Source organism: Bufo bufo, chromosome 6 (genome assembly GCF_905171765.1).
Source record: "Bufo bufo chromosome 6, aBufBuf1.1, whole genome shotgun sequence".
NCBI lineage: Eukaryota > Metazoa > Chordata > Amphibia > Anura > Bufonidae > Bufo > Bufo bufo.
The window spans coordinates 155,599,786-155,614,986 of NC_053394.1; the positions used below are offsets into that span (position 1 = coordinate 155,599,786).

Sequence of the window (15,201 nt, forward strand, 5' to 3'; positions counted from 1 at the left end):
CCTCGCACTGAGTGAAGGTCGGAGCCTTGATAAGAATGTCGTCCAGATAAGGGAGAAGAATAATGCCTCTGGACCACAGAAGGCCAAGGAGGGGAGCGAGTACCTTTGTGAATACCCGCGGAGCTGTTGCCAGGCCAAATGGCAGGGTGACGAATTGGTAATGGCACGACTGAACAGCGAAACGAAGAAAACGTTGGTGAACGGCTGCGATGGGGACGTGCAGGTAGGCATCCTGAATATCTATGGATGCTATGAATTCCCCTTGGACCAATGAAGCAACGACAAAACGAAGGGACTCCATCCTGAACCGTTGAATCCGGAGGAAGCGGATTACCACCTTGAGGTCCAGCACCGGACGGACCTCGCCTTCTTTTTTGGGAACTACAAACAGGTTTGAATAAAAACCCATAAACCTTCCTCTAGGGGCACCGGAGTTATCACACCCCATGTGAGAAGGGATTGGACTGCCTGAAAGAATGCCGCAGCCTGAACTGGGTCCCTGGGGGTTGTGAGAGGAAAAAACGGTTGGGAGGTATGGACTTGAATTCTATTTTGTAACCCGAGGTGATGACCTTGAGTGTCCATGCGTCCGAGATGTGAGCTCGCCAGATCTCCTGAAAGAGGAGGAGACGACCCCCCACCCACCTTTATGCGGAAGACTGTTTTCCGGAAGAGGAACGTGGTGGCTGAGCCCGCGGACGCCAGGCCAGCTGGGGCTTAAAGGATGGCTTATTACACTGGTCCTGTGTGGGCGATCTGTCTGCCGAGGTAGCTGCCGGACGGGTGCCAGAGAACCACTGAAAAGGACTGATAACGGGAGGACGAAAAGAACGTTTCGCCTTGGGTTGTGGAAGATGTGTGCTCTTCCCACCCATTGCTTCCGATATAATCTTGTCAAGCCTGGAACCAAAGAGTCGAGACACGGTAAAAGGGAGGCTCGAAAGCGAGCGCTTAGAGGAGGAATCTTCCACCCAAACTTTAAGCCAGAGCTCCCGGCGAATAGCAACTGCGAGAGCCGAAGAGCGCGCGACCATAGTACCAGCATCCATAGTCGCCTCGCAGAGGTACTTCCCTGCCTGAGATTTGGACCAAGGATTAGAGCTCCGCAGGTGGGAGATTCGCCGCCAGGTCTTGGTGTAAACGGAGGGCCCACTCAGAGACCGCCTTGGCCACCCACGCAGAGGCAAAAATGGGTAGCAGGGCCAATCCACTGGCCGCAAATACAGACCTGGAGAGCTATTCAATGCGACAGTCCACCGGGTCTTTGAGAGAGGAGCCATCCGCCACCGGAATAGCAGTGTTCTTCGCTAGGCGAGCGACCGGTGGGTCCACTTTCGGAGGAGAGGTCCATTTTTCCACGCATTCAGCTGGAAAAGGATAGAGCAGGTCCAGCCGCTTCAGAACCAGGAAGCGCTGACCTGGCTGGTCCCAAGCTTTTGCTACAACCACAGAAAAGTCGTCAGGCAAGGGGAAAGATTTAGGGGCCTGCTTCGCACGCAAAAATGACCCCCCCTGGGGGCTAGTGGAGGGAAGGTTCTCTTGTACCTGGAAAGTGTCACAGATAGCAGATTCTAGACTATCCACCATGGATCCAATCTAGGAAGATTGCTCCGGATCCATCTCCGCATGCGAATCCACAATCTCCCCCTCCGACAGCATGTCCCGAGAATTGACGATGTCAGAGCGCCTCCGGTACGCGGCAGCAGTTAACCCCCCGAAATGAGGCCAGGAAGCTACCCCCTCTCCAGGACTGTTCTGGGGCTTGCGAGAAGTAGAAGGGGGGGGGGGAGGGCTGCCGGTGGTAACATACTCACTTGTCTTCATCTGTGATCTTCACCCTTCCTTGTCAGACCAGCAGTGCCATCTCTACGGCCACTGGCACCGAAGTGGCAGGGGACAGGGCAGTAAAGGGTTTGGAGCAGTGGCCTCTTGCTGGCAGGAAGCAGGGGAGCTAGGCTGCCCTGGTCCACTTGTCTTCTTCGGGGAGGCAAGGCGGTGGGACAACCGACACTGGCCAGCCTCCCAGGAAGACGGAGAAGGCCTGCGACTCTGTGTCCCCTCCAGAAACCTGGAAAAAAATAAAAAATAAAATAAAATTGAATTAAATAAATCACAAGAGCCACCCTGCTAAGCAGGGAGGTCTGCCTCCTACGACACTAAGCTAAAAAGTGATATGGCAAAAGAAGAATGTGGTACAGTGGCTCTGACCTCTCGTATCAACTGGATATGGTGCACAACCCTTACGACCTACCCCTGGTCGCAGAGAAAGTGAAATAGCAAACATGATTGTTTTTAGCGATTCACTGAAGTGGATCACCATACCACTTCAACAGTTTTTATCCGAATAAATATTTGCTACTGCTTACAGCATTCTTGTCCCTCTGGTACCAGATAGTTGAGTGCCCCCTACCACTTGAGATATTTGCTAAAAACTGATATGCTCTCTCTAGGCTGGAGGGGGTATAGCTGGCAGGGGAGGAGCTAACAGTTTTCAGCCTAGTGTCGCCTCCTAGTGGCAGCAGCAAGCTATACCCACGGTCCTGTGTCCCCCAATGATATGAGCGAGAAATTGCTTTTTTAGCACAGTTTTTATTTTATTCTTTTGACGGTGTTCACCTGAGGGGTTAGGTCATGTGAAATTTTTATAGAGCTGGTCGATACGGACGTGGCGATACATAATAAGTCTACTTTTCTTTGTTTCCTTTTTTTTTTTTTACTTTATTTTAGGAAAAGGTCGCTTTTTTTTTCTTTTTTTTTTTACTTGAAACTTTCTTTTTTTTAAACTTTTTTTTCACTTTATTATTTGTCCCACTTTGGGACTTCAACATTACAGGGTCTGATCCCTGTTTCAATGCGGCACAATACATCTGTATTGTGCTATACTGAACTGTTAGTGTCTTACACTGTAAGACGCTAACAGCTGCCTAGGAGGGGGCTGGGCCGCTTAGGCCTCCGTACATGCCGGGCCCTAAGCCTTGGAATGGCTTGGGGCTGCCATGGCAACCACTGAGTCCCCGCCACAGCAGCACAGGGAACCGATAGACGAGGTGAGGGAGCGCAAACCTCCCATATGCCGACCGCGGCATATGAGGGGTTAATCCACCTGCATCAGCGTCATCACCGATGCTGGTGGATGCAGCAGGGATCCGGCTGTCAGTAACAGCCGGATCTCTGCCGCTGATTGCGGCACTCGTCCTGGGGCACTAAGTATCAGCCTTTTAGGACGAGCATTCTCGTCCTGGGTCGAGAATGTATCATCAGAAAATAACCTACTGTTTTAAGTCACGTTTTTATATTTAACATTTTTAAAGAATTTTTGATGGTTATTTTTAATATTCCATGTCAATATCTATACTGCAACAAAAACCATACAATCCTGAAGTTTTCACACTTGCCACTAAGGCTACTTTCACACCTGCGTTAGGTGCGGATCCGTCTGGTATCTGCACAGACGGATCCACACCTATAAATGCTAACGATGGTATCCGTTCAGTACGGATTCGTCTGCATACACATAGTCAAAAAAAAGTCTAAGTCAAACGGATCCGTCCTGACTTTACATTGAAAGTCAATGGTGGACGGATCCATTTACAATTGCACCAATATTGTGTCAATGTAAACGGATTCGTCCCCATTGACTTACATTGTAAGTCAGGACGGATCCGTTTGGCTCCGCACCGCCAGGCGGACACCAAAACGCTGCAAGCAGCGTTTTGGTGTCCGCCTCCAGAGCGGAATGGAGGCGGAACGGAGCCAAACTGATGCATTCTGAATGGATCCGCATCCATTCTGAATGCATTGGGGCCGCTTGCGAGACGGATCTCACGGGCGGACCCAGAAACGGCAGTGTGAAAGTAGCCTAAGTCAAATAATTGGCACCACTTCTTGGTCTGTACAGATCACATTACTGCAGTTACCTGCTTATCTGTTATTTCAGTCCTGCCTGTAATGATATCACCTGTGTGTATAGACAAGACAGGATCCAGCATTCACAAAAGGTGATTGTCAGAGCGGATCTATTCCTTCCTTGTACAATAACCTCTGTCCAGGGCACAGAGCATGTCTAGAAAACGCTCCCATAGAAGTCGAGGTCCCCTCCAGACCATTGTGTCTATGGCCCATGTGGCTGCCGTAAAGCAATTGTCTTAATGCTTTCTAATAGCTGCTTAAAACAGCTCAGGCAAGATGGCCACCCCCATAATCATGTTCAGAAAATAGAATAAAATTATGTAATAAGAAAATACAGATTAGAAAAAAGGATGTGTGTAACTATCTGGTTTTAACTAACACATTTCCTTTAACTCTCTAACACGCATATGTATTATTAGAAAGGAAAGGCAGGACTGGAGGAAATGCTCAGCACAGTATAGATTTATTGGGTAATATAAGTAAGCCGCAGGTTTGCAATTGTGACAACACGTCTAGGTTATTGGACTGGAAGACCCCAAGAACTATTCATTAGGGGTTTATATTTAGGACATTTCGTTCACACTGAAAGGAGTAACCTCATTCATTTATAATCTGAAAGCGTGAATCTTCAAAACTAAACCAAGAAAAAAAAGCAGAAGAATGAGGTAATGGTGAAAGCCTCTGGTAACATCTTCACCAAGGAGGACAAACCCCTGCACTATGACCTGAAACCAAAACCAAAAGACGGAGTCCCCTTTGTCGTGTAAGTTTATTTTTAGGAAAAAACTGAGAAGATAGCAGTGAGGAGAGATATGTGTAACCCTGGATTACTTGCAGTTGATTTTCCAACCACATCTACTACTGTTTCAGTAAGGGTACTTTCACACTAGCGTCGCTGGATTCCGGCAATCTGTATGCAAACGGATACCATTTGTAGACGGATCCGGATGTGGATCTGTCTCACAAATGTATTGCAATACCTGATCCGCCTCTCCGGTTGTCATCCGTAAAAACGAATCCGGTATCTTTTTCACATTTTTAAAGGTCTGCGCATTAATGCATCCGGCATTAATGCATTTCAATGTAAAATAATGCCGGATCCAGCATTCCGCCAAGTGTTCCGGAATTTTGGATGGAGAAAATACCGCAGCATGCTGTGGTATTTTCTCTGTCCAAAAACCGTACAGTGACTGAACTGAAGACATCCTGATGCATCCTGAACGGATTGCTCTCCATTCAGAATGCATTAGGATAAAACTGATCAGTTATTTTCCGGTATTGAGCCCCTAGGACGGAACTCAATACCAGAAAACTTTAAAGAGGACATTTCATCAGTTTTGACATAGGCTAATTATGGTATTACCTTGTAGGGCGGCCCCCACTGATGCCATGGGTGTATTTTTTATTTTTTTTAAACCCCCCTCCCATTCGTCCGCTGTGGCCCCCCGATGATTTGTAAGGTAATACTATAATTAGCCTATGTCAAAACTGCTGAAAGGCCCTCTTTAGTGCAAGTGTGAAAGTACCCTAAGGTTACTTTCACACTTGCGGCAGAGGATTACGGCAGGCAGTTCCGTTTCCGGAACTGCCTGCCGGATCCGTCAAAACTTATGCAAACTAGGGCTGCACGATATGGGAATTGTGTGCGATTGCGATTAGGGCCCTAAAAATTGCGATAACGATATGCGATGCGATATTTTAAGGGAATTGTGCTAGAGGTCTATTTCCTTGGATTTTCCCATATGAGCCGCTGACGCGGCTGGGTATGACATAGTTATGGGGGATCTGTGGATGGCACTGTTATGGGGGATCTGTGGATGATGCACTGTTATGGGGGATCTGTGGATGATGCACTGTTATGGGGGATCTGTGGATGATGCACTGTTATGGGGGATCTGTGGATGATGCACTGTTATGGGGGATCTGTGGATGATGCACTGTTATGGGGGATCTGTGGATGATGCACTGTTATGGGGGATCTGTGGATGATGCACTGTTATGGGGGATCTGTGGATGGCGCTGTGTTGTGGGGATCTGTGGATGACGCTGTGTTGTGGGGGATCTGTGGAAGACGCTGTTATGGGGTGGATCTGTGGAGGACGCTGTTATGGGGTGGATCTGTGGAGGACGCTGTTATGGGGTGCATCTGTGGAGGACGCTGTTATGGGGTGCATCTGTGGAGGACGCTGTTATGGGGTGCATCTGTGGAGGACGCTGTTATGGGGTGCATCTGTGGAGGACGCTGTTATGGGGTGGATCTGTGGAGGACGCTGTTATGGGGTGCATCTGTGGAGGACGCTGTTATGGGGTGCATCTGTGGAGGACGCTGTTATGGGGTGCATCTGTGGAGGACGCTGTTATGGGGTGCATCTGTGGAGGACGCTGTTATGGGGTGGATCTGTGGAGGACGCTGTTATGGGAGGGATCTGTGGAGGACGCTGTTATGGGGGGGATCTGTGGAGGACGCTGTTATGGGGGGGATCTGTGGAGGACGCTGTTATGGGGGGGATCTGTGGAGGACGCTGTTATGGGGTGCATCTGTGGAGGACGCTGTTATGGGGTGCATCTGTGGAGGACGCTGTTATGGGGTGCATCTGTGGAGGACGCTGTTATGGGGTGGATCTGTGGAGGACGCTGTTATGGGGTGGATCTGTGGAGGACGCTGTTATGGGGTGGATCTGTGGAGGACGCTGTTATGGGGTGGATCTGTGGAGGACGCTGTTATGGGGTGGATCTGTGGAGGACGCTGTTATGGGAGGGATCTGTGGAGGACGCTGTTATGGGGGGGATCTGTGGAGGACGCTGTTATGGGGGGGATCTGTGGAGGACGCTGTTATGGGGGGGATCTGTGGAGGACACTGTTATGGGGGGGATCTGTGGAGGACGCTGTTATGGGGGGGATCTGTGGAGGACGCTGTTATGGGGGATCTGTGGAGGACGCTGTTATAGGGGATGTGTGCTATGACACATAGGGCCATGAGGGGGGGGCAGCATAAGACATATAGCATCTTATGCTGGTCCCCCTCATGTGTCCTAAACTGCGCACATAACTGGCTTTGTGTGTAAAGTATTTTACTAGTGTGTGAAACAATCTCTCTCCTATTGATAACAGGTCCAGCCTCTGTACTCACTGTCACTATGAATGCACTACAGCGAGCGGCAGCGAGCTGGCCGGCGCGTGACTGACGTCACTTAGTAACGCTCCTCCCACTTCAGGAAGCAGGAGCGTTACTAAGTGACGTCAGTCACGCGCCGGCCGGCTCGCTCGCTCCCGCTCGCTGTAGTGCATTCATAGTGACAGTGAGTACAGAGGCTGGACCTGTTATCAATAGGAGAGAGATTGTTTCACACACTAGTAAAATACTTTACACACAAAGCCAGTTATGTGCGCGGGGCCCCTTCATATATAATCGCTGCATTTTCGGGTCGGCCAAATCGCCATATCGCATTTGCCGATTATCGCGATTCGATTATTTTTTCGATTTATCGTGCAGCCCTAATGCAAACTGATGGCATTTGTCAGACGGATTAGGATCTTGATCTGTCTGACAAATGAATTGAAATGCCGGAACCGTCTCTCCTGTGTATCCCGGAAAAACGGATCCGGTATTTATCTTTTCACATTTTTTGTGGTCTGAGCATGCGCAGACTGCAAAAACGGATCCGTTTTGCCGAACACTCGGGGCCGGATCTGGCCTTAATGTATTTCAATGAGAAAAAATGCCGGATCTGACATTCCAGCAAGTGTTCCGGAATTTCGGACGGAGATAAAACCGCAGCATGCTGCAGTTAGCCTGAACTGAAGACATCCTGAACGGATTGCTCTCCATTCAGAATGCATTAGGATAAAACTGATCAGTTTTTTTCCTGTATTGAGCCCCTAGGATGGAACTCAATACCGGAAAAGAAAAAAGCTAGTGTGAAAGTACCCTAAAATAAGATTTTGTCTTTGCTTCTGATCTTCCTTCAAATGAATTTCAGATTGTGCCCCTTTGCTCTTAGTTTAGTTTCCTTTTAAAAATATTTATTTCCTGAACCTTATATTTAAAGGTATCAAACAAGCCCCCTTTCCCTTCTTTCCTCAATGCTATACAAAATAGGTTCTTTAAAGGGGTTGTCCAACATAATAAAAAACTCAGGCAGTAGCAATAAAAGTCATACCGATTCGATTTCTCCCATGGCGCTTCTGAGTTTTTTTTTACTTGACTGCAGCGGTGAAGTCCCATACACATCAGATCACCACTGTAGCCAATCACTGGCCTCAGCAGTAACGTCTTGATGGGCTGCACAGCGAGGGTTTATGGGACTACATCAATGCAGCTAGGAAAATGACATCAGTGCTGCAGGATCACACCTCTGGGACCTGCACCTATCTCTAGAGTGAAGCTCCCAAAGTGAACAGGAGCACACCGTGCATGTGCTGCCACCCTCTATTCATTTCTATGGGAGTGTTAAAAATAGCCAAGTGCTGGCTTGGCTATTTCCAGCAGCTCCACAGAAGTGAATTGTTGTGCATTTTCATACGTATACAATATTATCTAATGACATAAAAAAATAAACAATAAATCAAAATGAATACTCATCTCATTGCCTTTAAGAATAAAATCAGCCTGAACCAAAGTTCTATTATGTGGCTGAAGAAGCCAAGATGAGTTCATGGCAAGTTCAGTTTATATAAAAATATAATTATTATATAATTATGAACATAAACAGACATTGTATTTAAAAGTTATTGCTAAAGATATGGGACCATCTGTAAGGAGTAAGTCAACTCCCTAAGACATGTCTGTCTGGAGGGAACAAGGTTACTTGATAAGGACTCATATCCTTGAGGCACACCTGCTGTATGAGGTTCAATTTATATATTCATAATTATATTATATATATATATATATATATATATATATATATATTATATCTCTGCAGGGTATATTTAGTTTACAACATATGTTAATCAATAATTCATATAATGTGTTATCTATGTGTAACAATGTATCGATTTATATATATGTCATACCATGTATTTACCATTTAGAAGGTATTGTAGAAGGTACAGAAACAAGTGAGTTTATGTTAATTGGATTTCTGGGATATAAAAATGCTATTTCAAAACAATAGTTATTCATGGATGTAGATAAGTGAAATGTACAAGTTCCGATGCCAAGCATCAAAGCCGCTATATAAAATTTTCATCAAGTCAACCCATATTTCAAAAAGATAGGAGAAGACAGTCAACTCCAACAAGTCCAGGATATCGGTAATTAAAAGTGTCAGGAAAAGACCTTCCTCAATGATTTATAGTAAGAAAGGTCAACGAGTTCATGTGAACATATTATTAGATATTTAATTTTAATGCTTAAAAGTTGTGATGTTCATCTACAGTACCGCAGTGCCATCTGGAGGCAGATGGACAATATTATATTATTTCATTATTTGTTCTATACCATATTAGGAGTTGATATGACATCATGATGTTATTAGCATACGAATACACCCACCTTACCTGATTGGGAATCCCTAATCTAAAAGGGGATGATTTTTAGATAAGGGGGGGAATAATTACTCGTGTGCGGAGTAGCAAAAGAGAGCTAGAGAAAAAGACCCATATATCCATTGATCCATCCATTCATTCAATCAAAAAGAAAAACCTTACCAGAAGAAACTTGGATTATTCTTTTTGGATTACTAGGAAAGTTCTTCAGAACTGATCCCATCTGAACTCTGTCTACCTTTGACCCGGTAACATATATTTTGTTTACTACTCATGATATTAATGAGATATTTCTCTCGGTATATAGCCAAGAGTTCCCATACTATGGGAATATATAGTCTTAAGTGCCTCCATAATGCTGATTATTCTCTTAGCAAAGATGCATATTGTTAATGGAAGATCTGACATTATTTGAAAAGAGGACTAAACCCTTGGAAAGTTATTTTCCTTAGTCTGATTGCCGAGCTGAATATTTTATCATATTAATATCATATTTTTGATTGGTCATAGGAAAACAGAGTCAAGTTATAACAGTTATTTTCCTGTAAATCTGTGTTTTATTGTTATAGCCTGTTTGATAACAGAAGATCCTAAGTTTCTCTTGGTATACGAGTCCGTTTGTTAAAAGTATGACACTGGTTGTCATAAATCAATAAATCATACTGTGATCAGATAGGGGTGTGTTAACACCACCGTGTGGTACATTTTGGGTGTTACTTTGTAACTTCATCATTTGTTTTACAATTGTATTATTTTTATATTCTTTGTTTTTATAATAAACGATTATATATTTTTGCATATACAATTGTCCCTTTGTTTCACTGCTTGCACAAATCAAATTAAGATACTTGATAAAAAGAACTTAGAGGCTTTTTTATATGTCCGCCTGAAGGATAATATAATTTTTACATTTTTTTTATCCTCTCTTTTATATGAAGATTCTTTTTCATATGAAAGATATATGACAGAATGGAGTGGTGGCCTCACTTGCACAGTGTGCTCTCCATTCAATCTAAGCGACTTCCAAGAATAGCTGAGCGTGCACGTGCTGTATGCTCCTTTTTACTTTGGGAGCTCCATTCTAGAGATAGGTGGATGATTGTCTGACCAAAAGGAGTCTCCTAGGCACTTGTCACCTCTACAATTTTGTCTTAAGTAGATTAATTTTGTTACCACTTTCAGGAATGATCACAGCATCTAATGGTGGGGAGATGTAAACCAGTGTATGTAGAATTTTACAAGACCATTAATTCATTGATGTAGACAGCTGAACCACCACCACAATCTCTCAATGCCTGGAAACACGTCATAGTACCCAGTCCATGGTGACATTGAAATTACTGATTAAATCTGCAGCCATAATGGTACGTGAACTCTTCTACCAAGCCATCCATTGCTGCACAAAGCACCAAAAGAAAATTGTGAGCAACTAGGTGGCCTGGGAACAGCTTAAGAAAGATATGTATCACCAAGCGAATCTACTGGAGGGCTGTGTACGTTCCACACCAAGCCTGGTCTCTTACACTGGACAACCACTACTCTCCAGTTTAATTTCTCTCTAGATCTCAAGTGCTACAGAAAGGTATCTTTTTGACAAGATGATAAAATATACAAAAAATCTAGTAAGATCAGGTAATGGTCTTCATGATCTTTACAATTTAATCTGTTCATGTTACTTATATTACAAAGATAATTTGGAAAAATACCTATATTCACAGGGGAAGCACAGGTGACAAGCAGGCCATTTTATGACCATTCAGTGGTTGTCCTTAGGAGGCAAGGTGGATAATGTTAGTGGAGATCATGATGTGACAGTCATCTAATAGCAAAGTGTGGGGGTTTTTCAGGAATCCATATCATACATTCAGGAGGATAACCCACACAAACACCAATCACAATCTGCAGACTGCACACCTTCTCCAGCGTCAGTGGAAACAGTGCTGACCTGCATGGAGCTCCTTCACAGCTGATTATTCTGTATGTCCCAGATAGGCCATATTTAATATACATTTATTTATCACGCTTTGTAATAACATTTTCTTGGCTTGAGGTCCTCTGTGCTTCATGGGCTGTGATATAGCAGAGTCACCCTTACCTATGTGCTCTTTTCCAAGAACCTTGAAATATTTAGTCCCCTATTCATTACCACATAGAGCAGTCATCCTCAAACTGCGGCCCTCCAGCTGTTGTAAAACTACAACTCCCACAATGCCCTGCTGTAGGCTGATACCTGTAGCCTGTTTGGGAATGCTGGGAGTTGTAGTTTTGCAACAGCTGGAGGGCCGCAGTTTGAGGATGCCTGACATAGAGGATATAAGTGTCTTTATAATACTACACTCAGCTGCTGGGATGCCAATGCTGGCATGATGCCCTTTACTTACACTCGGCAACCTGCATGAAGACTTCGCACAGCTGATTATTTGTGCACGTCCCAGATATACTTATTGTAATATAAATGTAATATAAAAGTATTTAATACATTTCTCTTGGCTTTGGGTCCTGTGTGTTTCATGGCTATTGTAGAACTGTTAGGTCCATTTCACACATCAGTTTAGCGATTTCCATCAGTAATTGTGAGCCAAAACCAGGTTTGGTTCAAAAATACAGAACAGGAGCAAATCTTTCCATTATTCCTTAGCTCTGTGTAGGCTCCACTCCTGGTTTTGGCTCGTAATTACTGATGGAAATCACTGATCAAACACAGTGAGTCTTAAGGGCACGGCCACACACTCTGGTTTCTGCACGTAGCTTTGGAAGCCAAAATCAGGAGTTTAAAAAAGAGAAGTTGTCCTTTCTGTCCTTTATACTTTCTCTCCTTTTATGATCCACTCCTGATCTTGGCTTCCAATGCAGAAACCTGACTGTGTGGCCATACCCTTATGTTCTATCATAGGCACAGATTAGCACTTAGCAGTCACCCTTATTCATGTACTTTTCCAGAGAACCTTAAAATATTTAGTCCATACATATTATCCATGTAGAGGATCTCAGTCCTTATATTGACCCTTGCATAGAAGTCTAGCACCGATGTAATAGTACACTTAGTTGCTGGGATGCCGTTTTGGCTACTGTAAGTATACGCTGCCACCTTGTGGCACTAAAAGATACAGCAAATAACTCGTATTCTGCCTCATCAGTAAGACACAAGGTTGTGGGGATAACTAGATGTCACTGACACGTCTAAAAAGGAAGTTATAAGAAAATAAGGAAATCATTTATTTAAGCGATTAAAGATAACGAAACAGACATTTCTCTTCATTAATAGGATAAATAATATTATTCATGGATTGCTAGGATGCACTTATATCCCTTCACCTGAAGATTCACCCAGATCCTTATTCATCCAAAACTGGAAAATCTGAGAAATAAATACCTTGTAAACAAGTCCTGTGCAGCCCATGAGATGGCGACCTTACTTCATATACACCGCTAGACGGTGCTCACAGTGAAGACACAGGGAGTGGCCACCCCGTGGCCAGCCACTCCACATCTTAACTCATAAATATCTCATAAACGTAAGTGAAGAAGCTGTATGGAGGGGGCATCTGGAGGTAAGCCATGGAGGTGCTTGTACAAAGGCAGGGTCAAACATAGGGCACATAAGATATGCCCTCCGTGAGACCTATAAAGCCTTATTTAGCACTTGAGGGGAGGAGTCCAACACTGAAGAGGAGACTAAATAAAGTGGCATCGGCCAATCACTGACACCGACACAGAAGAGATTAGAACAAAGCAAAGGAGCCATCACATAATGCGTCATAAAATGCTCCTCTTGAAGGCAAGTCAACCAGTCAGGTCACTGCTTTTCTTTTCAAACCTGTGCTGAATAAACACTCAGACTGGCTACACCTCCACTTTTGCTGGGAATAAGTTATCATTTTCTTTTAGAAAAATCTTTATATGTAATCACAGAATCCAGTGACTCAGAGTTGTGTGAGGACTCTCTGGCCAACCTGCTAGGTCATCACATTATAGTCCTTTCTAGACAGGGGAGGCTCAAGATGTCCAAATCCAAGTGGGTGGGGCACAGTGGAGACAAGGGCAAGGCCTGGTGAAGCAACCTCCAGTGTATATGACCGCTTATATATTTAAGTCTACAACGCCCATTATTATAAGAGCTCCTGCTCATCTTCGTCCTCGGATCCAGATGGACCCTGCCGCACCTCTTCATACCACTTGTTAGTGAGGCTTTTCATCTGTATGCGTCCATGATGAAGATCCTGAATGATAGAGGGTGAGAACACACATTGAAACAATAAGAAGACCCCTAGAACCTGGAGCTCTGCAACCCCCCCCCCCCCCCCCATGCAGTGCCTCATCCCAACCACCAAGGGCTCAGGAGTTGGGTGCTCCTCCATCAGCTGACTGCAGAGTGAACGGCATATCATCTGCACCACTTGAGTTATGATTACATAGAGTAAATGTAGGCCAATGGTAGTGGCAGCACTGTGTGTCTACAGCGCTCTTCATGGCTGGAGGGCAATGTAAGGTCATTATATGGCATCCCAAATTAGGACATAACTGACAGTGACTGCACACATGCAGGTTACCTCCTGTGTTAGCCGGCGTGTGAAGAATGGGTTTAGGTATTTAGCGTCCAACCACATGAAACCCTTGAGATTGTGCTGCTTGATGTATTGAGACTCGTATTCCTCCTCCGTCAGCTCGGACAGGTGCTCAGACTCTATTGTGTTCCCCTGCAAAAACAATGGACAGTGAGAGGACGGTCGAAAGGCTGTGGGTCACTTTTGAATCAAACAGGGTCATCCTTCCATGCATATAGTGGTAACCTGTGACTTAATGGCCATGCTCCACAAAACAGCAATCAAAGGCCACAGTACAAAAGGCAGGGATCAAAGTCAAATGTCGTCAGGAAAGGACACCATCCTGGAGGTCTATCCAGTACTTGTACCCTACAGCAGGGACGCCATCAGTGCAGTACTGCAGGCCTGGCCGTCTCATGGGTATTCACTTCAGAGTGGTGAATATTAATGAAGTTGTGCTGCATATGGGTTGGAGGAAGGGCCCTCTCTCAGCACATAGACTTTTACTAAACTAATTATTTACAGGTCTCAACTAGGATTTGAACTACAGACCTTCTGTATGGCAGACAGAAGAGTTACCATTGCACTGAACTTTCTGTGTTTTAAAAGCTATTTACCCGACAAACATAATATTAAAGGGGTTGTGTCACCTCTGAGACTCACACCTATCTCCAAAAGGGGCCCCTGAAAGTGAAGGAGAGTGCACCGCGCTTGTGTGGTCTATTTATTTCTATAGGAGTTCACAAAAAAGCCAATGGCAAAGCTATTTTTGAAAGTCCCATAGAAATGAATGGAGAGCACGCTGTGCGAGCATGGCCACTATGCTCTATGGGACTTCTGGAGACAGCCGCCAGTGCTCAGCTATTTTCGGCAGTTCCATAGACATGAATGGAGGGCAGCTGTTTATGAGCGGCTGCTCTCTTCAGGGGTCCTGTTCTGGAGATAGGTGCAGGTAGCAGAGGTAGGACCCGCCCCTATCTGACATTGATGTATCCTAGCAATATGCCACCAATGTGTAACAAGAGACAACCCCTTTAAAAAAAAAGAATTGTACCGTATTTTTCGCTTTATGAGATGCAAAAGTGGGGGAAAAATGGCAGTGCATCTTATAAAGGGAATACTAGTGAATACTTTTATTATGAAAGCGCTCAGAAGTATGCAGGAGGCGCAGGAAGTGGTAAGTGAAGCTCTGCTAGCGCTGCCTGTACTCCCCTCTTCCTGGTCTTCCTCCGGGCGCTGCACGTGTCCTGACTGCGT

General features: G+C 44.9%; 1 protein-coding gene across 1 annotated transcript in view; it reads right to left on the reverse strand.

Annotated features, from left to right (window-relative positions):
• Window positions 1-12,179: 12,179 nt before the first annotated feature.
• SLC9A8 (solute carrier family 9 member A8) overlaps window positions 12,180-15,201 on the reverse strand; it is a 31,163-nt gene continuing 28,141 nt past the window's right edge. Inside the window, exons 5-6 of the mRNA XM_040437828.1 lie at window positions 13,951-14,097; window positions 12,180-13,620 (exon numbers count right to left, since the gene is read on the reverse strand). Coding sequence (XP_040293762.1) covers window positions 13,510-13,620; window positions 13,951-14,097 — 258 coding nt within the window. The 3' untranslated portion in view covers window positions 12,180-13,509. The remainder of the gene's footprint in view (window positions 13,621-13,950; window positions 14,098-15,201) is intronic.